Below are 25,454 nucleotides of genomic sequence, written 5' to 3' on the forward strand. Positions count from 1 at the left end.
AGAGGCTACTTCTGTCTCTCCTCTGGGACAACAGCCTGTGCACTGGTGCAAACACATTTATACAAGCGGTTCCTGCCACCAGCGGTCCAGAGAGGAGGCCACAGCAAATACCTCTGCCGCAGAGATCCCCTCCTAGAGGGGAGTATCGTTCCCAGGAGTTGCCAAAGGGCAAAATTACCAGTGTCCTAAAACTAGAGCTGTCTTCAAGTCACTGGGAGGCAAGGTGACCAAAGTAATGCCATTTTGGTTTTAGGTTGACCCTTAACCTAAAAGTCAGCAGATCATAGTCAAAATATCTGACTCATGGAAGACTGCAAGACTCCACTCCTGGCAGTAAAAGCCACAAAGCTAAACATTTTTTTTTTTTTAAGTTTATTTATTTGAGAGAGAGTATGTGCATGTGTGGGGAAGAGGAAAAAGAATTCCAAGCAGGCTCCTTGCTGTCCGTGCACAGTTCAATGCGGGGATCGATCTCACAAACCATGAGATCATGATTGGAGCTGGACACTTAACTAACTGAACCACCCAGGAGCCCTTTTTATTTTGAGAGAGAGGGAGCTTGCGTGTGCACACGCATGCATGGCAGAGAGAGGGAGAGAGAATCCCAAGTAGGCTCCATGCTGTCAGCGCAGAGCCTGACATGGGGCTCGATCTCACAAACTGTGAGATCATGACCTGAGCCAAAATCAGGTGTTGGACGCTTAACTGATTGGGCCTCCCTGGACATTGCTAAAAATTGCTCCCTGTGGGTAATTCTGCAACCCTAAGACAATGGAAAAACTACCAATGTAAAGGATAAACTCAAAGTTAAAGAGCATCAGCCCCTTTGTGTACAATTAGCTAATTTTTAAAACCTTATAAAACCTTTTGTTAGGGGCACCTGGGTGACTCAGTCGGTTGAGCATCTGACTCTTGACTTCCACTTGGGTCATGATCCCCTAGTGTCATTGGGTCAAGCCCTGCATCGGGCTCTGCACTCAGTGTGAGCCTGCTTAAGGTTCTCCCTCCCTCCCTCCTCCTCCCTCTCTCTCTGCCCGGCTTGTGCTCTCATAGAATTAAAATAAAGCAACTGAGAATTTAAGATTTTACCCTAAGGGGCGCCTGGGTGGCTCAGGGGCATCCGACTTTGGCTCAGGTCATAATCTCACGGTTTGTGAGTTCAAGCCCCGCGTCAGGCTCTGTGCTGACAGCTCGGAGCCTGGAGCCTGCTTCAGATTCTGTGCCTCCCTCTCTCTCTGCCCCAACCCACTCACATTCTATCTCTGTCTCTCTCAAAAATAAATAAACATTAAAAAAAAATTAGAAAAAAAAAAAAACCTGGTTATAAAGATTTTACCCTAAAAATTAAATAGTTTAATAAAGAATTTGTCCATAGTTTTCTACTAAAAGTAGTTATAACGAAACAAAGCCAAAAACACATTCAGTATTTTTATTTAACTGTTTAGCAGACAATTTACATATCTCCCCACCCTTTCCTTTAAGTTAGTGTGACAATTTTCCATAATAAACTACTTCAAGAGAAGCTTTGGTCAAGAATGGAATGAAATAGCAAAAAACAGAAAACAAAAAACCCAAATCATTGCTGCTTTTTTAAAAAAACCAACACTTTCACCAATTATATTCAAACAAAAACACACAAACAATATTTGCGTGATACGTGTCTTCAGTGTTTCCTTGCGGCTGGCTCTCCTCACCACCATGCAAACGGCGGGCCGTGTCAGCACACTTTGTCACTTTTGTCAGTTTGTCATGCTGGATCTGGGAGGCTCACTCAGCTTCACATTATCCGGAGGCCCTGGATAGAAGACTCCAAGGTCTTGAAAATGGCAGGAAGAACACCAAAGGTTACTGAGGACTGTCGGTCCTGGAGTCTTCCCCCTGACCACCCCCTCCTCCCTGACCTACCTCCAACAACCCCCCTGCCCTGTGGCCCCCAAATCTGGCCCTGCCCACCTGTGAGACATGCTCTCCCAGCACTGGGCCCCCCATTGGCCCTTTCCAGCCATGTGCTCCCCTGTCCTCATGGCTCCAAGCCACAGGGTCTGGAAGCGCTCCCACCTGCATGTTTCCTCCCTGTGCCATTGGCCCATAGTGATGAGGGCCAATATGTGCATGTTCTTTGCCTCCTCCTACGTCACAGGCCACGTAGCAGCCAGCCAGGTGCACAACACACAGCAGGTGCTCAAAGGCAGACGGACCAAGGGGAAACTACCCTGGGACCTCCTAGCTTAGAGGGGTCAAAGAATAAAGTGTAGAGTGTAACTGCCCAGGGAGCTAATTTCACAGCCCTGATGCCCAGGATGGAAAGTGCCGGAAGACAAAAAGGTGGGAGGGTGGGGAGAGACTTTGAGTAAGACACTCTGTTTCTCCCAAATATTCTGGAGGCTATTCCATATTATGTATTTCACCCAAGGAGCGGGGGCGGGGGGACACCGAACACGGTGGAAATGCACAGGCAGTAGCAAAACTCTGTGAACGTTAACCTGTTTTGGAGGTTAACCACTGAGAGATTAAATTTACAGGGCTGCACACAGGGGCCAGCCTCTCCTCCTCCTGCTCCTCCTCTCTGGTTCCTCATCTTGTCTACCATCTGCCCAATCGCCAAGCCAGAGTGTGAGGGTCCCCCTGCTTGTTCCTCAGTGTCACGATGCCCTTCCATTTGGCCTCTGAAATCTCCCTCCAATGCAGAAGTTCTGGGTCACAGCCCCTGCCACAGCTGGAGATCATCTCCTCACTGGATCACGGGACTCCCCAGCCTCTGCCCAGGCCGCCCACGCCTTACTCTCTGGTGCTTTGCCGTCTGGCTCTGGACCAGCTCCTGGGTGTCTGCAGACAAAGCCCAGCTCCCTCTCTCTGACCACGCCACAGGCCCTTCTAGTTCCATCTGGTGCTTCTGCAAGACCCACGTCACAGTGCAAACCACCGGTGGTGCCTCCTACCAGAATGTGCTCTGAGCTCGGCTGGTCTGCACCTGCGGCTCCTACTTGCCCCGCGCCCCCGCGTGCCCTGAACTCCCACTGCACCTGGAGATACAGCTCAGCCCATCCCTTCCCTGCAGCGCTGGCAGTTTATGTGCCCCCCGAATTCCTCGGTGTAGAAACACGGGCACTGGCTGCTCTTCTGCAGATCCACCTAACCCCTACCCCCTCTGCCACACGAACCCCTCTCCCCTCGGTGTCCTCAGTGCCTAGTACGAGGCCTGGCACCCAGCAGACACTTAGCAAACGTTTACTAGATTAATGGGTGTAAACCACAAAAATGTATCTATAAAGACACTGGTGCCCAACACAGGGCCAGCTACAAAAACAGCACTGAATTTTTTCCTCCACGGATAAATGGACATCTAGAAGGATGTACCCCAAGTCACTGAGAAAGTCTGGTTTTCTTCCAATGGCTTTCAAGTCTTAAGGTTTTTTTTTTTTTGTTTTTTTGTTTTTTAAAGTAACCTCTACACCCGATGTAGGGGTCGAACTCACAACCCCAAGACCAAGAGTCACACGCTCCACTGACTGGGCCAGCCAGGTGCCCTGACTTTGGTTTTAAAGACGACTACAGTCTCCTGTTCTACATTTCTGATGTGCACTGGATTTGACATTTTGTTCCAAGAAATGAGAAACATTCTGGTCACAGGAAGAATTTCACACAAACAAGATTTCTTTTGAAAAGCAGAAAATACCTTGAAATCCCAAATTGTCATGGCTCCATCGATGCCAGTAGTGCAAAATTTGCGACAATCTTGTTTGTCCACTTCATAAATAGACACTTGACTGAAAAGATGGAAAAACAAGAGAGACTGTAAGATATGTGGTGGGAGTGAGTCCCAACCTTCCTAACAGTGTAAGGGCATTTTAAGGAAATGGAATTCCCAACCGCAAAATATTAAGTTGTCCATCAAGATTAGGCTGCGGCAATCTGCCTCAGAAAACATTCAAGTGCACCTCGTTACCAGACATCCAGAAAAGTCAAGACTGAAAAGAGAGAAAAGGTAAGAAGCTGTATTAATTACAGTGACGCAGAGAAGCAGGACGAGCCAGGCACACAGCATGCAAACTGCCAGGGAGCAGAGTGTGGGCAGGACCACAGCAATGACGGAGATGGAAACAATTAAAAACAAAACAAAAACAAACTAGAGGCAGGATAAAGCATGACTGAAATTCAACTGGCTCCAAACAGAAACTCCCAAATCACCCTCCAAGACAACCAGGGCCTGTAAGCCAAGAGCTCTCCCTGCTCTCCCTGCATTTGAAACTAATCACTGCAAACATGAGCAACACTCAGACACCCTGCAGGATTCCAAGCAAGCAAAGTAGAGGAAGAGATTAATGCAGCAACTTGTCTTGGCCTAATTATCTGAAAAACTTTCAAGAAAATCAATTCCACAGCTCAGACAATATTTTTCTTTTTCCTCTGAAACGTCTAGAACATTCTGTCTGGGGAAGGAGATGGCAAAACGGTGCACACGGCCTGTTTCTGTACAGCCTGTAAGCTAAGAATAGCTTACGATTTAAATGGTGACAAAAAAATGAAGACTATTACTTCACGATGTGAAAATTATGCGGAAATTCAAACTTCTGTGTCCATGAAAGTTGTACTGAAACACATCCACGCTCATTTAGATACATACTGCCAATGCCTGCCTGTGTGCCACAACAGATGTGCACAGCTGACAGAGCCTCTATACCTTCTCAGGACCTAAAATATCTACCCTCTGGTCCCTTACAGAAAAAGTCTGCCGATCCTTTGCTTAAGGCAAAGAGGATTTAATATCTGCAAATAAAAGGAGCCTTGCCAATCTCCAAGGGTCTTTTTACTTGAAAGTCTCAAAAGATGCAATGAGTTGTTTCCTTCCTGATACATAGTCTGCAGAGAAACTTAAGAGAAATTCATAAGAAATAGTTTTGAAACTCATTCAAGACAAAGAACCTGAAGTGTGGAGAAAAGTTCTGTTAGACCTCCAAGTTATTAATTTTTTTACTTTTTTTTCTTAACGTTTATTCATTTTTGAGAGACACAGTGCAAGTGGGGTTGGGGCAGAGAGAGAGAGGGAGACACAGAATCCGAAGCAGGTTCCAGGCTCTGAGCTGTCAGCACAGAGTCTGATGTGGGACTCAGACTCACGAACCGTAAGATCATGACCTGAGCCGGTCGAACACTTAACCAACTGAGCCACCCATGCGCCCCTCAAGTTATTATTTTTCAAGAGAGTGCAGGTATTTTCAGCCTATTTTAAGTCCAGCAGCCCTTTCCATTGAACGTGATCACAAGCACAAGGTGCATTTAATAATTCTCTCAAAGAGAAAGTCTAGACCTTTCTGTTCTTCTTCCCACCATCATCACCACAATGAAAATCTCTCAACACAAAAGGTCTAATCAAAAAGAGAGAGTTCTGTGGTACCTAACTCTGACCACAGTCATTTAAAATATCAAGAGCAAACTACACTTCTCTAGAGTTAAAACAAACAAACAAAAAATCAAACCTTTTGGATAAAACACAGTTCACATACGCCTGATGAAAATTTAAGTCAAGAAACTCCTTGGTTTTACCATATGGTATCAAATAATTCTGTTTCTTTCATTCAATCATCTTCTTACTGGTGTGTGTGACTAGAAACCCACGGCTGAAATGACGGGTATAACCAGTGTTCCTGTCCTGTGCTCACTGAGAGGAGCAGGACGTTCAGGAAGGTCTCCTCTCGTTCTCAGCCACGGTCTAAGAATGCCAGCCCTGGGAGGAGGCGGCTCACACAGCGGTGGCGGCAACAGGACCAGTGCAGCTCGAGGTGGGGGAGGCTGTCTCGTGCCATCTGCACTTCAAAGGACAGAATGACTCTGTCACAAGCTGAAAATAAGAGTCTGCAGTCGGGAGGCTAGAGACTTGTCCCTGCTCTTGTTCCCAAAGGAATGTCTGGGCACACAGCACACACGACTGGCACAGGGATCCAGCCAGGAAACAAGGAGGCAGAAAGGCATCTTGGTCACCTAAGCGCTTCTCTACAGGTGGTCGGGGCCCTGGCTGCAGGTGGCTGAGTGGCACCTACGTGATGCTATTCTGGTGCAGCGTCTCCAAGGCCGTGTTGCGGTCCTCAGTCGTGGCCCTCTTGTCCATGTTGCGGAAGCGCTCCATGGCGGACATGTTGCGCTGGATGCTCTGTTTTGGAATGTCTAGTTTGGAGACGAAGGTCAAGCAGCCACGGTCATCGTAGTTAAAGAGCATCGGGCAGCAGTCATGGCCCTGAAACAAGACATCGGTCAGGCCTACCTACCAGCCCCTCAGCAGAACACTCACCACCGCACTTAAACACACACAGACACGCACACCACACACCACACCACCCAGGCTCACAGGCCAGCTGTCCTAAAAGGCTGTGCTGGCCTGTGAGAGCACAGCAAGTCACAGAGCACGCGCTGTTCCCGTCCTGGAGAATTAAATACAGTGTACTGCGAGGGGAAATAAAGAGAAATACTCACGGCAGCTACAACGCTGTTCTCCGAGACAAATGACACACTCAGCAGGGGCAGGAACTCCGTTTTCAGAGTTGAGACCCTAGATACAAGAACAATTGTTAAATTGAGATGGAACAGACCACACAGCTTCTTTATAGACACAGAAGATGACTAAGGACCCATTTTCACAGGCGCTTGGACAGTATAAACAAGCTCTTATGCTTAAAAGGAGCCCCATGACCTACACTTTCAGGAATCAAGAATCTCAAGCCCGACACAGCCCTGGGGTAACCTGCAGAAACAGAGGTCTTTGGCCTCTCTGGCCTGGGCCCCACCTGCTTCTGGGGCCTCCCCACTCATGACAGACTGGTCTACGGCACGGTCCCCAGTGACCCTTATTCTTTCCCGTCTTTTGCCTTTGCTCCCACACCCTTTACACACATGCTTATCCGAAGTCCACATGGTTTCTGAAGCTCAGCTCTAATTAGATCACCTCCATGAAGCTTTCCTGGACCTCTTCACCCTAAAGTGGCTTCTCCTTTCTGGCCACCCAACACTCTTCCTGTCACTGTCACTGTCACTCATGACTGAACGCCTTGTGCTGCCATCCTCTCCTTGCCTGTGCTCACCCTGGGCTCCCAGAGAGTGGGCACAAACATCTGAAGAGTCTATTCTCTTTTTTTCTGCCAGGCACTGGGGGAGGAGCTGGAGCCACCGATGAATATGACACTGCCTTAGCCAGCCAGGATCTCACACACAACTGGGCTGGGGCACATGTGTGTACACGTACAGATAGTAGTTATCTGCTCCAGCACCTGGCCAACAGGTCACATAGAGATGGCAGGCACACACGTTGGTTGCTGAATTAGGATCTCAGAGCTTCATGTAAAAGAGAAATTTAGAAAACTTCATGTAAAAGAGAATTTAGAAAACTATGTCTAAGGAGACCCCCTCCCCCCTGCCAATACCACTGGCATCGGATTAAAGTCCTAGTACCTCATCTTAAGGCCTTACTGGGGCACCTTACTATATAAAACACTGGCTGTTACTACATAAAACATTTACGTTCGAGAAGGGGAAGGGTGGAGAATGTCATCTGACTTGCAGGACTGGAAAAGCCAAATCATAAATCAATAGGAGGGCAGACAGGGGCTGGTAATAAGCACGTGCTAAAAGCTTATTACACATTACAACAAACTGTACACAAATCAAATAACTATGACATCAAAACATTACTGAATAAAAAGCAAACTGCTGTACAAAATGTATAGCATAACCCCATTTGTGTTAAAAATGAAAAGATACATGAAGTACCTAAATGTGTATAAAAACCTGGGAGACCACAACATTTAAGGTGGTGTTTTCAAAATAAGTAAGAGGCGCTTGGGTGGCTCAGTCAGTTAAGCATCCGAATTTTGATTTTGGCTCAGGTCATGATTTCATCGTTTGTGAATTCAAGCCCTGAATTGTACTCTGCATTGACAACCACAGTGCCTGCTTGGGATTCTTTCTCTCTCTCACTCTCTGCCCCTCCCCCACTCTCTCTCTTAAAATAAAACAACTCCCCCCTCTGCCAAAACCCACAATTCAATCCACTTAGGAAAAAAATATTCTCTTTGAAATGTCACTTTGTTGTCACCATGCAGCAGAGGGAGACAGAGTCACCTGATGTGAGCAGTTCTCAGCACACAGCAACAAGTCAGGAAATCTTTAAAGGTGGGTAACCTTTAGCTGCCAATAAAAAAGGATTCACCAGGAAAGACAAAGATTCGTAAGGGGAAGGAATTCCAATCATCATCTCTGTCCCTCCAACATGATGAGCAGATAAAAATTCCGACGTCTGACAAGGTGCCTGGTGCCCTCCCCAAGGCTGGGCAGGTGTCTCACTCACAAATGAGTCACTGTAATTCGAGTTCTTCCAGCATACTCCAGACGAACTGGCATCGGGGTTTTAAGTATTACTGGATGGAGTCCCAAATGAATGGAGTCACTGTTCCTTGACTACAGAGTAAGAACTTATCTCCTACTTAAGGCTGGGGGATGACATTTACCTGTCGTAAGGAATCCACAGTAACAGACTAAACTAACCACGTGAAGGAACTCTTAGCAGCAGCAGCAGCAGCAGGCCAGGAGGGTCCTTCAGAGGAATCACCATCACTACCTCCATTAAGAAGTGTTTCTGCAAGTGAGACCTAACTCTTTCAAATTTCCCCAAAAGGATAATCTAAACGTGTGTCTGGGACTTCAAAGGCGGCCCTGCGGTTCTGGGTCAGAGTTTTATGCTCACATCCTGAACCGGCACCCAGGGAAGAACAGCCTTGGCCAAGCTGCGGAGAGTTCCCAACCCCACTCCCTAACTCCAAACAAAAGGCAAATACTCACTGTACGCTTTTTGAGGCATCGGCAACAGATACGGTGCTGTCATGGCTGACCCAGGCCAGGCGGCTCCCACTGGCAGAGAAGCTGACCCCATGCACCCAGCCACCAGTGCCACTGCCACCAAACTCTGACATCAGCTGACCAAAAGGCATCTTGCTGCCCCATGGCGTACTGGCCGGCTTTTCATCCACTTCTTTAATGTAGGCAGAAAACACTCTGTAGTTTAAGGGGCAGGAAAGAAGGACAAAGCAGGTGAAAATATGTGTATAAAGAAACAGGCCACAGGCAGCTGCCGTAAGGGGTCTTAGGATGCAAAGAGATTAATCCTTGAAGAGAAAAACATGACAAAGTCACACACACAAATCTCTTAAGACAAGAATGGTCGCAGGCGTAGGGGTGCAGTTTTAGAAGTAATGAACACAAAGGCCCTTCCCTCCCAGGAGTGTGGAATTCTGGGGGAGGGTCCTGCTGTCACGCCGCCCCCTCGCACATGGCAGACCCCGCTGAGCACAGCATTCCTTCCTGTCTCAACACAGTAGGCCAGGAAGCCCACACAGCCCAACGGCAGGAGAGGAAACTATTTGCTACGCTGCAATAAAGCAGTGGTATGAACCCATTTAAAGAAAGGGACACCCAAGGAGGAAGCCAAGGGAGACCAGTGAGAGAGCAGACAGGCTCCCCCTCGTGCTATCAGGAGGGCGGGCTTCACGCGGCCCTGGGCTCCCTGTCGCATCTCTGTGGCAGGTTATGGTCTGGGTTGAAGAAGGGTGCTTTCCGGCCTGCTGTCAGCAGCCTCTCTCTCGAATTCCACGAAGTTGTGTGTGAGGAGGGATAAAGAGAGTCTGGGAAACCCCCCCCCGCCCCCGATGCTATTTCTACTTCATAGAGCCTCTCTTCAAGAACTTCTGGACCTAGAGACTCCCTAAAATGATCTGGGATATTTCCTCCCAAATGACAATGACAGCAGCAGCTCTGGAAGAGGCAGAGGACTAGGGAGGCAAAAGGCGCAGTGAGATTACAGGACGTGACCTCAGAATCACTGGGCTTTATTTTTTTTTATTGAGTAGAGCTGACACACAATTTTACTTTAGTTTCAGGCGTACATCACAGTGATTCAGCTTCGCTACGCTTTATGCCCCGTTCACTGCTGGTGCAGCTGGCATCTGTCACCATACACCGCTCTTGCGGCATCAGTGACTATATTCCCGGTCATTCCCGTGACTCACCTTGTAACTGGAAGCCTGTACCTCCCTCTCCCCGTCACCCATTGTACCCATCCCCCCACCCCCCTTCCCTCTGGCAGCCATCAGTTCGTTCTCCATTTTTATGGGACTGAGAATGAGAATCATGAGAATCACTGGGCTGTAAGTTAGCATCGCAACGGCCACTGCTTTAGCCACCGGAGACCAAGACATAGCTGGTGGTTCTCAGACGCCAACTCAAGAGTGCGACCTGAGCAGACTCTTACCCACAGGACTACAAGTCAAAGCAAAGTTTATTTCTGGAAAGTAATATTAACAAAAGAATTGGTAACCTATTTTCACAGTCAGATTTTTTAGACACAGCTTGATAACCCAGGTGGTATGGATCATTCAGTTTCATCTTCTACGGGAGCTAGAATGACTCTGGCTAACATGTCACAGACAACAAAACTTCTGAATTCTCCTTAAGAATGTCTATGCATCTTTGCTGTTACACTGATTCTTAAGTAGAAACAATTTTTTTTTTTTAAGAACCAATCTTTTTCCAGAGAGTGCCTTGACACCCCTGTACCCCCCATTCCACAGCCAAATTCCCACACGTATCTTTAAAAACCAACCAACCAACCAACCAACCAGTCAACATGAAGTAACATTTATTTGCTTTTCTTCTAAGGGAAGAAAGCCTTCTTGATAAAGAATAACTTTAAAAAGAAATTACACCGTTTGACCTTAAAGCTCTTAGCAAAGTGGCTGTTTCTTCTAGCCTCCCACGAACAACAAATAAAAAAGCTTTAACTGAAAAGGAACAACAGTGCAGTAATAGCTCAGCAGTGCACTGTTCAGCTATGTTTTGTTCATTTTAGCCTCACTCTGGAATCTGCCAAGTCCCTGCCTGGGTTATCAAACAAGAAACAATACTGTGGTCCGAGGGCCACTAGATCACTGCTCCAAACACGGATGCTCTGCCTAAGGTGAACTTCCGGGCCCCACTCTTACATCTCCCCACTCCCGCGCCTCCAAGTCCACTTCCCTCTACCTCGGCCTCTCTGGTGCTTGCTTTCCTAGATCACAAGCTCCACTCATCTTCGAATCCCTTGCAGTGCCTAGCACAGTACTTTGCAAAGCAAAGAAACCTTAAGAATATGTGAAAGATGGGGACGCCTGGATGGCTCAGTTGGTTAAGTTTCTGACTTCAGCTCAGGTCATGATCTCATGGTTCGTAAGTTCAAGCCCTGCATCGGGCTCTGCAATGACAGTGCAAAACCTGCTTGGGATTCTCTCTCTCTCTCTGCTCCTACCACACTTGGGCTCTCTCTCTCTCTCAAAAATAAATAAACTTAAAAAAAATATGTGAAAGATGAACAATGAACAGATCAATTCTGCCTACCAATTCTCATTTGTTCCCACCTGCATTTGAAATCACACGATCCTGCTGCCAGCAAAACATTGTTAGGATGCCAATCCAAGCTGAGGACTGTGGAGCGAATCGGCTTTTTAATGTGCTTGCTGACCCACCTACAAAAGGAGAAAATCCATTTCAGTTTATCCACACATCAAGCAACAGCTCCCAAAGGACCTACAAGTGCGTGTCAGGTGAAACACAGGTGGCTACCAGGCCTTCCGCCAGAGACCGGAAAGGAGAGAGGGAGAAGAGCCGTAAATGGTCCTTTCGATTCTGTCTTTTACAACATTCTCATCACAGCAGCCCCTTCTGAGCCTTCCTGGCTATCATGGGATCCCCGTTAGTAATTATATTTATGGATTAACTCTGGATACGGCTCCGTGGAATTTCAGATTACATGTGACCTTAACCTTTCAGATAAAAATTGCAGTTTGAATTACTTACATTTTTATGATAAACATTTAGTGACTTGTTATTTCATTTCGGGTTAAGTCTGGGTTGTAAAATAACTTCATTTCTTTTCTAAGCCTCTGTGAAGCTGCAAATTCTTTTTTTTCACAGAGGAATCACAACCAAGAAAATCACAACCTCTCAGAAGTTCTAATTCTCTAGCTCCACTCCAGGGATATTTATGTCTGAGATTTATGTCTGAGATATATTTATAACTGAGATCAGTTATTATTCCGGCTTAGCTAATTCAACTTCTCCCCCTAAACTGCTGCTTAAAAACCAATCATGTTCTGCTGTTCAAGAGCTCAAAGACTGGGGATGCCTGTGTGGTTCAGTTGGTTAAGCATCCAACTCTTTACAAATAAACATGAAAAAAAAAAAATTAAAAGCATCTGACTCTTGATTTCACTTCAGGTTATGATCTCACGGTTTGTAAGATCCAGCCCTATGTTGGGCTCCGTGCTTTCAGAGCAGAGCCTGCTTGAGCTGCTCTCTCTCTCCTCTTTCTGCCTTTTGCTCTCGTGTTCTCTCTCTCTCAAAGTAAATAAACTTAAAAAAAAAAAAAAGGTAAGAGTTGAGAGACTGAATATCAAGCCAAACGCCCATCTTTGAATGCCAAATTACGTTTCCATAGAATCTGTCTTAGGAACTTATATAAAAAATTTCATTCTGAAAAACAGACATTTTGACTTTCTTATAATGAAGTTATTTTAAAGGCTTTTAGAGATTATTTTAAAATATTCACATCATTCCAATAAAATGTTGTTCTATAGCCAAGAAATGCCTCTGAACATATAGCTTGTTCAAATGACAATACCTTGCACTACAGTACAGCCCAATTTACCTATTTTCGAAACTATTTTTCAATGAATAAAAATGTGAGCAATCTCTGAGACTGAAGGTTACCTAGGAAGGAAAATTTTTCTTATCTATTCATTACAGTGAGTCTTCTAAATGATTTTTGCCAGGCAACGTTTTGTTAGACTTATTTTTACGTGTGCTTGAAAGAAAAATGCAAGTCTTCAATTCCTAACTGAATCGTTGCAAATTTACAGACTTTCTTTTCAAAGAATCAAAATTTCTGAGATTTCACTCAATTACAAAACATTAATATAATCCATTCCTTTCACTGTTTCAGTAGAAAGGAAACAGTAACGCTAACACAAAGAGTAATGTATACTCTGCTATTTTTAGTGCAAATACAAACACTGCCAGATTCGTACTAAATGACAATTCCATGTTGAAGGCTACTTACCACCCTTTCTGAGTGCATGCCAGATAGAGCAGAGTTGTTTTCTTATTAAAGTAAGTGGGAAGGAATAGGTAAAATAAGTTACTTAGCCATAAAATCAATCTCTGTATTTTGAGTGGCTCAGCTATAAGTAATTTATACAAAAAGTTTAACAAGCTGATCACAGTTCCAAGATTCTGGTCAATTTTTACTTCAACAGCTCAAATGAGTAAAATATTATACGAAGACACAGATTTGGTTAGCAAATAAATTTAAAAAAAAATTCTTAGCATTTATTTTTGAGACAGAGAGAGACAGAGCACAAGCGGGGAAGGGGCAGAGAGAGAGACACACACAGAATCAGAAGCAGGTTCCAGGCTCCGAGCTGTCAGCACAGAGCCCAACGCAGGGCTTGAACCCAGGACCTATGAGATCATGACGTGAGCTGAAGTCGGATGCTTAACCGACTGAGCCACCCAGGCACTCTGGTTAGCAAATAAATTAAAAAAAAAAAAAAAAAAAAAAAAAAGGCGAGCACTGTCATCTGTAGGAATCATAGATATTTTGTATCTAAAAAAATCATTCCTCAGGTCATGGGAATCTCTCAAGTTTATGATTTCCCTGTTAGAGTAAGAAAACAGTTTGGACAGCACAGACTGAGGAGAGCAGCATCTTACAGTACATACTGGTTATGATTTCAGAACATAGGGCCACAGGTCTCTATCAATATGAGAAAGATGTGAGATTTGACCCACTGTGCACACAAGAAGGAAAAATCTTCAGAGGAAATGGAGATTTTCAGAGGAAAAAAAAAATCTCCAGATGAGGAAACACTGAAGTTATAGGTAAGCCTTCACCCAGGGACTCACGAAGTCACCAAGAACACAGGTGGTCCAAAGGTGTAATTCCACAGACAGAAATAAAAAATACTCAGCTGTTGCTCACCAGTCATTTTCAGACTCAAAGTAACAAACAGAAATGAGTCGTGCTCCACTTCCCACAGCAAATTTGTTCTCTAGCGGGGACCACTTGACAAAAGTTGCTGCACGATTAATTCTCAGGATCACCAGGGTTGGCTTCCAGACACCATCTTTCTGACTCCAGACATAGGCATTGCGGTCTGCCCCGCAAGTGACGATGCGGTCGCTCTTGGGAGCCCAGTCGATACCTGCAAGTGAGGCGTGGTGTCATCTGCTTTGTCTGGCCCATGATAAAAGCCATGAGACAGCCAGGGGGGGCACTGCCACGGCAGGGCTACACGGGGGCCTGGTATCTTCCTCCCCAGCCCCGTCCTTCCCCCATCTATGGTCCTGATTGTCACCTCACACTCAAAGGCAAGGTTTCTCTGCAAAGTTCTGCAACTCAGGATCCTCTACAAGGCCAGGGAGAACAGACCTGTTTCAGAACTGTGGGGGGTAAAAAACTAAGCAGCAGCATTTTTCCACCTGTTCACAGGTGGAAGACCTGAAGATCTTTTTCTTACCTCGTTATTAGATATTTGGTGGGGGGGGGAGGGGTGTTTAAAGTACCATTATTCATTCATTAACAGACCTCACTCCATGACATTAACTGAAAGTCTGCCACATCTAAATAAAACAACATCAGAGCAAATTAAAATAATCTTCAGTAGAGGGAAAATATAAATTGTGATTCATTATACATTCTTCTGAGGGTCACTGTCATTTAAACTAACCTAAATGATACAAGTTCTGGAGAGAGTCCTTGAGTATCTCTGCATCTAAATTAGAAAGAGGTCTACATATGTATCTGAACATAAGGTTTATTTTTCATATCTGACCAAACCTTTACTTAATTGGTGGGTCTGTGAAGGATCCCAAAGTCAAGATCAGTTTGTTATATACCAAGAGTAAAATCTGCTATGACTCAATCATTTTATAGTTACTTGATGAGGTTATTTCCTATAAATATCATTCCACATTGAAGGTATTATTGGAAATGAAGGAAATATTACTAATTATTATAGATATCTCTCTAAAAATTAATCATTAACATTCTTAACAGGTATATGGAAAAAAGTAAGATGACTACAAATCAAAGTGTCCACTGGTCATAACACACAGTGATTTCAGTTGTATGAAGAAAGAGTTAGTTCATTCATTCATTCACCTATAGGAATAGTCTGCTCAATTATTTGCACCACTGAGGGGAAAAAGATGTGGGGGAGTGTATTCTAAGTGATGTGTATTTTGACTATAAATCTATTTATTATAGGATCATCTTGCAACCTTATTAGAGTTAAAATTTCATTTTTAATTACAAAGGTAATACTCACATTACTATAAAACAAACACCACAAAGAGACATGCAGGAAGTCAATAAAGCCCATTCTTATGTCCATACACATTTCTCCCCCAAAATGGTATTAATATTATGGCAAACATTTTTTCTGCTTTTTATAAATTAGTACTGGTTTACACATTATTTCAGAACATTGCTCTTATCATAATAATTTCCCAAACATCCCAATGTTGAATGTTTTGTTAGTTTCCAACCATTTATTAACAGATAACACTGGACTAAACATTCAGGAACATACCTTTCTGTTCTGGTTAAAATGATCTATGATAAACTCCTCAAAGTGTGATGCAAACTAGTTATTTTTATGAGTGTCTTGCTTACTTTCTTTTTTTTTTTTTTTAAAGCTTATTTATTTATTTTTGAGAGAGAGGGACAGAGCATGAGTGGGGGAGGGGCAAAGAGATAGGGAGACAGAATCCAAAGCAGGCTCCAGGCTCTGAGCTGACAGCACAAAGCCCTATATGGGGCTCGAACTCATGAACAGCAAGATCATGACTTGAGCCGAAGTGTAACACTTCACTGACTGAGCCACCCAGGCGCCCTGAATGTCTTTTCTAAACTTGATTATAAGCTTCCTGACAACAGGAAGCAATCTCTGAAACTACTGTGGTGGGCAGACCACAGACCTATGGAAGTCCCCTCCCTCGAGGTGTGCGCAGGACCTGTGACTTGCTTCTAATCAATGGAATGCCACAAAGGTGATACGATGTACATTTGTGGACAAGATTACATAAGGGTGTGGCAGCCCTCATGAATCTTACAGCTGCAAGGACATGAATTCTACCACCAACAATCTGAAGGAGCTTGGAAGTGGATCCTTCCCTGGTCGAGGCTCTGATGAGAACTCATCCTTGGCTGACACCTTGATTACAACTTGTGAGACCCTAAGCAGGGGTCCCAGATAAACCATGCCCAGACTCTTGACCCACGAAAACTATTAGATAATATATATGTTTTGGTTAAGCTGCTACGTTTGTAGTATTTGTTACACAGCAACAGAAAATAAATACGTCCTCTAACATCCAGAATACTGCCTTATAGTGAGAAAACTCAGGGATTTTGTGATGATTTGACAATCTAAAATTTCACTCCTTGTTCCATGTGATCACCACTCTAATTAAACACATTCATGTTTTATAAGAACTCTTGAGGTGCTTAAGCATGAGGTACTCTAAGGAAAAAAAAAAAAAGAATCAACAGGGGCACCTGGGTGGCTCAGTCAGTTAAGCATCTGACTCTTGATTTCAGCTCAGGTCATGATCTCACATTTTGTGAGTTGGAGCCCCACGTTGGGCTCTGCATTGACAGGGCAAAATCTGCTTGGGATTCTCTCTCTCCCTCTTTTTCTCTGCCCCTCTCTTGCTCCCAAGAACGCATGCACGCACTCTCAAAAATAAACGTTAAAAAAGAAAAAACTCAAAGAAACAAATTCCACTACTCTGGTATTGCTTTGATGTTAACCATATTCTTTTTCTCTGTAGTACTGACTGGTCTTTTTCCTTCTAGAAAGCTTCAGGAGATTTTTTTTTTCCTGTAGTTACTATCTTTCTGAGAAACTATGTTTGATCCCTGGTCTCCTGCCACAGAGTTATACTTAGATTTTTCCAACAACAGTTTTTTAAGATCTAAAAAAAGAGGTCATCTGAGCATTTGGATGAAAACAGGCCTAAGTTCAAAGGATTCCAAAAGAAGCAGGGGAGAAAAAGAAAATAACTGAATATTTCACTTTTTTGGCTATTTCTTTGGCCTTTAACCTTAGCCCTTTCTCACTTAAATGTACTTCCCAATGATCAAATTCCAATTTAAAGTATGAATGTTCTTATTTTTAGGCCATAATGCCACTGGCAAAGGGACTTAAAGAAAGAAAAATAGGCCAAACCTAATAGAAATAAGGTCATGGGAAAGCAACAGCAACAAAAATAGAAATTACACATTATGTCTTTTGTGCTGGTTCAGTAGTCCAGTCAGTTGGCCCCTGCTGCTCACTAGAACCATATACAAATCACTTAAAAGCAAGAAGGGATGGTCACGAGTTTTTGCTGGGAAACGAATATAAAGGGTGCAGAAGGTCAAAACACGCTGTTTCTCTCTGGGGAGAGGGTATCTTCAAGCCAGTCAGTATGTTGGAAGATTAGAGGCAAAATTCCAGGGTCATGATTAGAAAAAAAAAATCACTATCAGTCGCTTTGCTGCCCACTTAAAAAGTAAATGTCATTGAGAGGAGAAGGAAAATCTAAGACTTCAGTGAGAAATTTGTAATTGAAAGGTTATGGAGATTAAGTTTTGGTGTGCTTGACCAAAGTGTTCAAAGCAAGAGGTTGAATCAACTCAGCCAGAAAATAGATAAAGAAAAAATTATAGGAGTAAAGGTCAAGGAACAAGAGTTGTTTCTGAACATAACAGTAAGTGAGTATGTTCTTTTAAAAATAGCCAGATATCGGGGTGCCTGGGTGGCTCAGTCGGTTAAGCACCTGACTTCGGCCCAGGTCATGATCTCACAGTTTGTGGGTTTGAGCCCCACATCAGGCTCTGTGCTGACAGGTCGGAGCCTGGAGTCTGCTTCGGGTTCTGTGTCTCCCTCTCACTCTGCCCCTCCTTGACTCATGCTCTCTCTCTCAAAAAGAAATCAAAACTGGGGCGCCTGGGTGGCTCAGTCGGTTAAGCGTCCCACTTCGGCTCAGGTCATGATCTCACAGTTCGTGAGTTTGAACCCTGTGTCAGGCTCTGTGCTGACAGCTCAGAGCCTGGAGCCTGCTTCACATTCTGTGTCTCCCTCTCTCTCTTCCCCTTCCCTGCTCATGCTGTGTCTCTCTCTGTCTCAAAAATAAATAAACATTAAAAAAAAATTTTTTTTAATAAAAAAATAATAAAACATTAAAAGTATTTAAAAAATAAATAAATAAAAATGGCCAGGTATCACTTCATAACAAAGCAATTCATGCTCTTGAAATATGATATCAGGTTTTGGGTCACTGAATTCTGAAAACCATTATAGAAATTCTCCACTTTTCTCTCTTACTCTTTTTCCTTCCTTATTTGACAGTTCCTTAATGAAACTCTGCACTGCCCTGCTTGCCACCATTAGCCATCTATTCATCAACAGTTTTTGTCAAAGATGAAAACTAACGTACATCCAGGAATCTGCCTCAGAGGCAATGCTTTAAGATTCAGTCTTCTACAAACCCACAAGAAAAAGATAAAAACTCAATGGAAAAATGGTCAGGAGTAATGGACGGTAAAGTATGAGAAGTAAACCCAGATAGCTAACAAACTTCTGAAAATATGCTCAACCTTTCCATCGATCAGGGAAATGTAACTTCTAGAGACACCACCCTTTCACTCATCAGACAGCCTGACCGTATCCAGTATGTGTGGGATGCAGGAGAGTAAGCACTCCCCTATAGGGCTGTGGGGGTGAAGGCACTATGACCAGCCTGGCAAAGGTGAGGATGTACGAGTCTTCAATAAACATTCACGTGTGTACAAAGAGATCTGCACAGGGCTGCTCATTTAGCACTTTAATATAAGGAAAACTGGAAACAACCTAAATGTCCTTCAGTGGAGAGAACAGTAAATAAATGAGGTATGAAATGTTAAACAGCAGTTAAAAGGAATAAACTTGATGAACATAGAGATCAGGAACGACATGAGATGCAAAAGCAAGCTGCAGGAGATGTGCAACATGATGCCATTTGTGTAGCATTGAAAATACTAGCCAATAGTACTAAATTTGTATTGCTTACAAATATGTGTCTATGTATGTAAAAGTATTAAAAATGAACTGGGACAATGTCATACCGAATTACGGACTGCTTCTGGGGAATGGGAATAGGATAGGACTGGCAGATGAAAGGGGACTGTACCATTATCTTGAATGCCACTCCTGATTATTAAACCTTTGTCTCCTCAGTTTTCTGGCCCAGGAAAAAAGAGACATAGTTGTTAATTCTAAGCGGTGGCAATGTGGGTGTTATATTGCTCTTTGTCCTTTTCAGTATTTTGGAAGGTCTTCCTCCCCGCCACAAACAACATACAGAAAGCTTCTGGAAGACACTGCGGCCCCTCAGCACTTGGGGACACAGTGCTGAGTGGCTTACGTTTTCTGCTGACGGGCCATCTAGTTTTCCTTTCACATTTCATCACCTAATCTAAGCTCTTCAGTCCTCAGAGAAGGATCAGTGTTTTCCCTAACACTAGTAGAGTGCTGTGAACCAGCTGGGCTAAAAGAAGCACTTAAAAACGGATACCATTATTATGATGTTTTGTCAAGTTTTCTAAAGAAAATTCCATAAATGTTGCACAGCTTCAAATACTATGGTAGACTTACTTTATCAGGCTCTTCATTTAAATGGAAAAGCACTAGAGATGCCTGGGTGGCTCAGTTGGTTGAGCGTCTGACTTCGGCTCAGGTCATGATCTCATGGGTTTGTCAGTTCGAGCCCCACGTTGGGCTCTGTGCTGACAGCTTAGAGCCTGGCACCTGCTTCAGATTCTGTGTCTCCCACTCTGCCCCTCCCCAGCTTGCACTCTGTCTCTTGCTCTCTCTCAAAAATTAAAGAAACATTAAAAAAAAACTTAAATGGAAAAGCACTCAATTTGCAAGTCTCACACTAAGCTCACAGATGTCTCTCTTACCTGTGATGTGTCCATTGTGCTCCTTGAGTTCGTGAGCCTTCACCCACTGGCTCCCGTTCTTCTTATAGATGTGGACTTCGTGATTGTTGGGGCTAAGAGCAATCTCTGGAGGAAAAAAGTCAAGAGTTAACTTGAAACTGTGACCAAAAAAGAGGTATGTTACACTTGGCTTTTTTTTTTTTTTAAAGATTTTTATTTTTTTTAAGTAATCTCTACACCCAACATAGGGCTCGAACTCCCAACTGCAAGATCAAAAGTCACATGATCCTCCAACTAAGCCAGCTCTGCTTTGGGTAAGCTCAAGCCCCGCTTTGGGTAAGCCTTGCTTCCGAACCCCCCACCCCACCCTGCCCCCCGGGCCCCTCACTCACTTGAGTCCTCTCTCTAAAAAAAAAAAAAAAAAGTTTCCTAATATTCACCCCTGAAAAATTCCTTTTATTACTTTTACCTCTACTTGGATCCCATATTTTAAAATGTTTTGTAGGGGCGCCTGGGTGGCGCAGTCGGTTAAGCGTCCGACTTCAGCCAGGTCACGATCTCGCGGTCCGTGAGTTCGAGCCCCGCGTCAGGCTCTGGGCTGATGGCTCGGAGCCTGGAGCCTGTTTCTGATTCTGTGTCTCCCTCTCTCTCTGCCCCTCCCCCGTTCATGCTCTGTCTCTCTCTGTCCCAAAAAAAAATAAAAAAATAAAAAAAAATAAAATGTTTTGTAGAGGAATGCCTGGGTGGCTCAGTCAGTTAAGCATCTGATTTCAGCTCAGGTCATGATCTCACGGTGAGTTCGAGCCCCCCCCACCCCCCGCCCAGGCTCTGTGCTGACAGCTTGGAGCCTGGAGCCTGCTTCAGATTTTGTGTCTCCCTCTCTCTCTGCCCCTCCCCTACTCATGTTCTCTCCCTCAAAAATAAATATTAAAAAAAATGTTTTGTAGAAAAACTAAATTTAAAAATTCATTTTATCAGGGATATCTACAACTGTTAAGTAAAGATTCTAACCAGTAAGAACAATGTTATCGTACTTGGCTGATATAATATTAGCCCACAGTAAAGATATTTGACATTTTAGTTCACTTGTCCACCATTATTAGCAATAAATATTTACTTTCTGTTAGAATTTCCAAAACACTGAAAATGGTTCCTAGGTTCTTACTGCTATCATGAACCCAGGTTGGAAACATCAGTTTATCAAAAAAACTTGACTCTGCTCATAAAATACATCAAAGCTTTCCTTTACAATAAAGCCAATATGAATCACAAAATAAAATTCTATTTTCAAGAGAAATCTCTTGGACCAATTTGAAATATAAAGAATGTAATATTTATGATAGATTACTTTTGAACTTATATTGATTTTTCCCCCTTTCTAGTTCATTCATTAAAAAAAAAAACCCAAAACACTAATTTCTCAAAATTAAAATTAGGATCTATGACTCAAACTTTAGATCAATTATTTACTAGTTCCCGCTTCTATTATATTACCTTTCCCTCCCTCCTTAGGAAAGGTGTATCTGTTTTACAGATGAAACTGTGGAACCAGATAAATACCTAGCTCTAAAATCCTAAGACTTCAAGTACTTCTAGAAACCAATTATATGTATTTCTCTAAATTTCTAAGATGCTCACAGGGATTTCAAAAGTCAAATCTAAATCTGAAAAACATTACAAATTTCAAACTACAATAAGAAAAGTTTGACTTTAAGTTTATCAAGTAGTTTAAATAAGGACAAGCATAACTTTCTTTTTTTTAAATGTTCATTTTGAGAGAGAGAGGGAGGGAGAGAGAGAACGAGTGGGGTAGGGGCAGAGACAGAGGCGGAGGAGAAAGAATTACAAGCAGGCTCTGCATTGTCAGCACAGAGCCCAATGTGGGGCTTGAACTCGACCTGAGCTAAAATCAAGAGTTGGACGCTTAACCGACTGAGCCACCCAGGTGCCTTGAGGACAATCATAAGTTTCTATTAAAAATAACTGGAGGGGCACCTGGGTGGCTCAGTTGGTTAAATGTCTTGACTTCAGCTCAGGTCATGATCTCACAGTTCATGGGTTCGAGCCCAGCATCGGGCTCTGCCCTGGCAGTGCAGAGCCTGCCTGGGATTCTCACTCCTTCCTCTGTCTCTGCCCCTCCCCAACTTGTGCTTTCTCTCTCTCAAAAATAAATAAACTTTAAAAAAAAACTCTTTAAAAAAAAATAAAAGTAACTGGAAAGACTCCAAAAACCAATTTTTACATGGGAAAGGGAGACAGAAGACACAGGAAACTCAGCTATAAAGATCTGTGAGATGATCACAAACCAGAAGCTCTAGATTCACCATCGTATCATGTTACAGACTGAATTATGTTTGTTTATTTTGAGTGACTGAAAGTAGTCCCTATCAAAATCTCAGCTGCCTTCTTTACAGAAATTAATAAGCTGATCCTCAAATTCATACAGAAATGCATGGGACTAGAAGAGCGAAAAGAATCTTGAGAAAGAAGTACAAAGTTGGAACTCACACTTACCAATTTCCAAACTTACTATAAAGCTACAGTAATCAAGACAGTGTCCTTGACATTAGGATAAACATAAACATCAACGAAACAGAACTGAGAGCCCAATAAACCTTCACATTTACAGTCAACTGATTATCGACAAAGGTACCAAGACAAATCAGCAGGGAGAGAACAGTCTTCAACAAATGGCGTTGGGACAACTGGATATCCACAGGCAAAAGATGAAGTTGGGCCCCTATTTCATGCCTTATACAAAAATTAGCTCGAAATGAATGCAAGATGTAAATATAAGAACTAAAGCTATGACTCTAAAAAGGAAACATACATTTTTGTGACTTCGAATTAACTGGTTTCTTTTTTTTTTTTTTAAATTTTTTTTTCAATGTTTATTTATTTTTGGGACAGAGAGAGACAGAGCATGAACGGGGGAGGGGCAGAGTGAGAGGGAGACACAGAATCGGAAACAGGCTCCAGGCTCCGAGCCATCAGCCCGGAGCCTGACGCGGGGCTCGAACTCACGGACCGCGAGATCGTGACCTGGCTGAAGTCGGACGCTTAACCGACTGCGCCACCCAGGCGCCCCGGAATTAACTGGTTTCTTAAATACAACAGCAAATGCATACGCAACGAAAGAAAAATGAGATAATTTGGACTTTTTCAGAATTAAAAACTTTGGTGCTTCAAAGGAATCAAGAAAGAGAAAAGACAACCCACAGAATGGGAGATATTTGTAAAGTATCTCATATGGGACTTGTATCAAGAGTATACAAAGAACTCTTACAACTCAATAATAAAAAGGTCAATAACCCAATTTGAAAAACAGTCAAAGGATCTGAACATTTCTCCAAAGAAAATACATAAATGGCCAATAGCATGTGAAAAGATGCTCAACATCATTGGTCATCAGGGAAATGCAAATCTAAACTACAGTAAGATACTACTTTATACCTACTAGGATATAGTGGGAACAGGCCATAATGAAAAAGACAAGACAATAACAAGTGTTGACAAGGATGCAGAGAAACTGGAACCTTCATCTACTAGTGAGAATGTAAAATGGTGTGGCCACTTTGGAAAATAGTCTGGCAACTTCCCAAAATGCTCAACACAGTTACCATATACGACCCAGAAATTCAGCTCCTAGGTATACCCTCAAGGGAATTGAAAACATAAGTCCACAGGGGCACCTGGGTGGCTCGGTTGGCTGAGTGTCCAACTTTGGCTCAGGTCATGATCTCGCAGTTTGTGGGGTCGAGCCCTACATCAGGCTCTGTGCTGTCAGCTCAGAGCCTGGAGCCTGCTTCAGATTCTGTGTTTCCCTCTCTCTCTGACCCTCCCCCATTCACTGTCTCTCTCAAAAATGAAAACATTAAAAAAAAGTTTTAAAGAAAACATGTCCACATAAAAACTGGTAAGTGAAGGTTCATAGCAGCATTATTCAAATAGCGAAAAAGTGGAAACAACTAAAATGTCCACCAACTGATGAATAAACTATAGGTCTATACAATATTATTCAGCCATAAAAAGGAATGAAGTACTCCTACTTGGTACAACATGGATAAACCTTGAAAACATTATGGTCAGTGAAAGAAGCTACATGCAAAAAGCCTCATATTATAGGATTCCACCCATACAAAACGTCCAGAATATGCAAATCTATGGAGACAGAGTGGATCAGTAGTTGTTAAGACTGTAAGTTTTGAGGAGAACTGGGAGTAACTGTTAATGGGTATAGAGTTTCTCTTTGGAGTGACAGAAAATATTGTGAAACTAGATAGTGGTATTATTGCATAACTCTATGAATACAGTACTAAAAACCACTGACCTGATCCCTTAAAAAGGGTGAATTTTATGAATATGAATTATATTTCAATAAAGCTTTATTTAAAAAAAGGTAGCTACAGAATATAACTTAATTTAAAAATAGCTCATGAAGGGGTGCCTGGGTGGCACAGTTGGTTAAGCACCCAACTCTTGATCTCGACTCAGGTCATGATCTCACAATTTGTGGGCTCAAGCCCCACATCAGGCTCTGCGCTGATGGTGCAAGGCCTGCTTGGGATTTTGTCTCCCTCTCTCTCTGCCCCTCCCTGGCTTGTGTGTGCGCACGCTCTCTCTCTCTCAAAATAAATAAATAAATTAAAAAAAAATTCATGGGCACACTACTATACTTCTGTCTCTGTTTTTAGGGTTTTTTTTGTTTTTTTTTTGTTTTTTTTTTGCCTCTTTCATACTGTCACTTCGCTTGCTGTAGTGTCCCTACTTCTAAGAGGGTTCTCCATCCCTTTCTAGTTGGTTACAGCTAGAAAACTAGAAACTCAAGTTTATTACAAATAATACGGTAAATACTAGCTAATACCACTCTTAGTACATCAGGAGTAAACTATGTTTCTGTAATAGCTTTTATTTAGGTCCTAGTATTTGGACTAAATATTGGATGAGTGTGGTGATATTACACAACCATTCCAGACACTGGGTTCTTAGGGCCTCAGATATAAACCATCCTCCAGCTGGTACTGGACAAGGAGCCAGAAGGCTTGGATGCTAGCAATGGCTCTGACATTAACCGCTGGAAAGTCCTTCCAACACTCTCGACCTCAGTTTTTCTCTATATAAACCAAATGACTGACCTAGTTTCCTTCTGAATCCATGCCCTTTTCACATGTGACACTGAAATATGTGATCCCTAAAAAAGTGCCTACATATAAAAATATTAAAGGCACCAAAATAAAGGAGTAAAGTTAATAGCATACTTACGGGTACGATCCCTATTCCAGGCATGGCAGGTGATTGGCTCTAGTAAAAACTGATGCAGGGACATTATTCTTAGTGTTTTCAAAGGATAGGAAGCTGTAATAAGCAACAGAAAAAAGCATTTAAAATGGCAGGCAATACATATTTCAGTTGT

At 43.1% G+C, this 25,454-nt stretch overlaps 1 protein-coding gene and 1 long non-coding RNA gene across 2 annotated transcripts in view; one reads left to right on the forward strand and one right to left on the reverse strand.

Moving 5' to 3' along the window:
- Window positions 1-1,415: 1,415 nt before the first annotated feature.
- ARPC1A (actin related protein 2/3 complex subunit 1A) overlaps window positions 1,416-25,454 on the reverse strand; it is a 29,607-nt gene continuing 5,568 nt past the window's right edge. The window contains exons 2-10 of the mRNA XM_030300448.1: window positions 25,304-25,396; window positions 20,063-20,167; window positions 14,054-14,276; window positions 11,433-11,540; window positions 8,827-9,039; window positions 6,469-6,544; window positions 6,039-6,232; window positions 3,677-3,767; window positions 1,416-1,816 (exon numbers count right to left, since the gene is read on the reverse strand). Coding sequence (XP_030156308.1) covers window positions 1,778-1,816; window positions 3,677-3,767; window positions 6,039-6,232; window positions 6,469-6,544; window positions 8,827-9,039; window positions 11,433-11,540; window positions 14,054-14,276; window positions 20,063-20,167; window positions 25,304-25,367 — 1,113 coding nt within the window. The 5' untranslated portion in view covers window positions 25,368-25,396 and the 3' untranslated portion in view covers window positions 1,416-1,777. The remainder of the gene's footprint in view (window positions 1,817-3,676; window positions 3,768-6,038; window positions 6,233-6,468; window positions 6,545-8,826; window positions 9,040-11,432; window positions 11,541-14,053; window positions 14,277-20,062; window positions 20,168-25,303; window positions 25,397-25,454) is intronic.
- LOC115503895 lies at window positions 5,303-20,583 on the forward strand. Its single transcript, XR_003965532.1, has 3 exons — window positions 5,303-5,388; window positions 5,749-5,750; window positions 20,547-20,583. It is a non-coding gene; the product is annotated as an uncharacterized LOC115503895 (long non-coding RNA).

This window comes from Lynx canadensis, chromosome E3 (genome assembly GCF_007474595.2).
Source record: "Lynx canadensis isolate LIC74 chromosome E3, mLynCan4.pri.v2, whole genome shotgun sequence".
NCBI lineage: Eukaryota > Metazoa > Chordata > Mammalia > Carnivora > Felidae > Lynx > Lynx canadensis.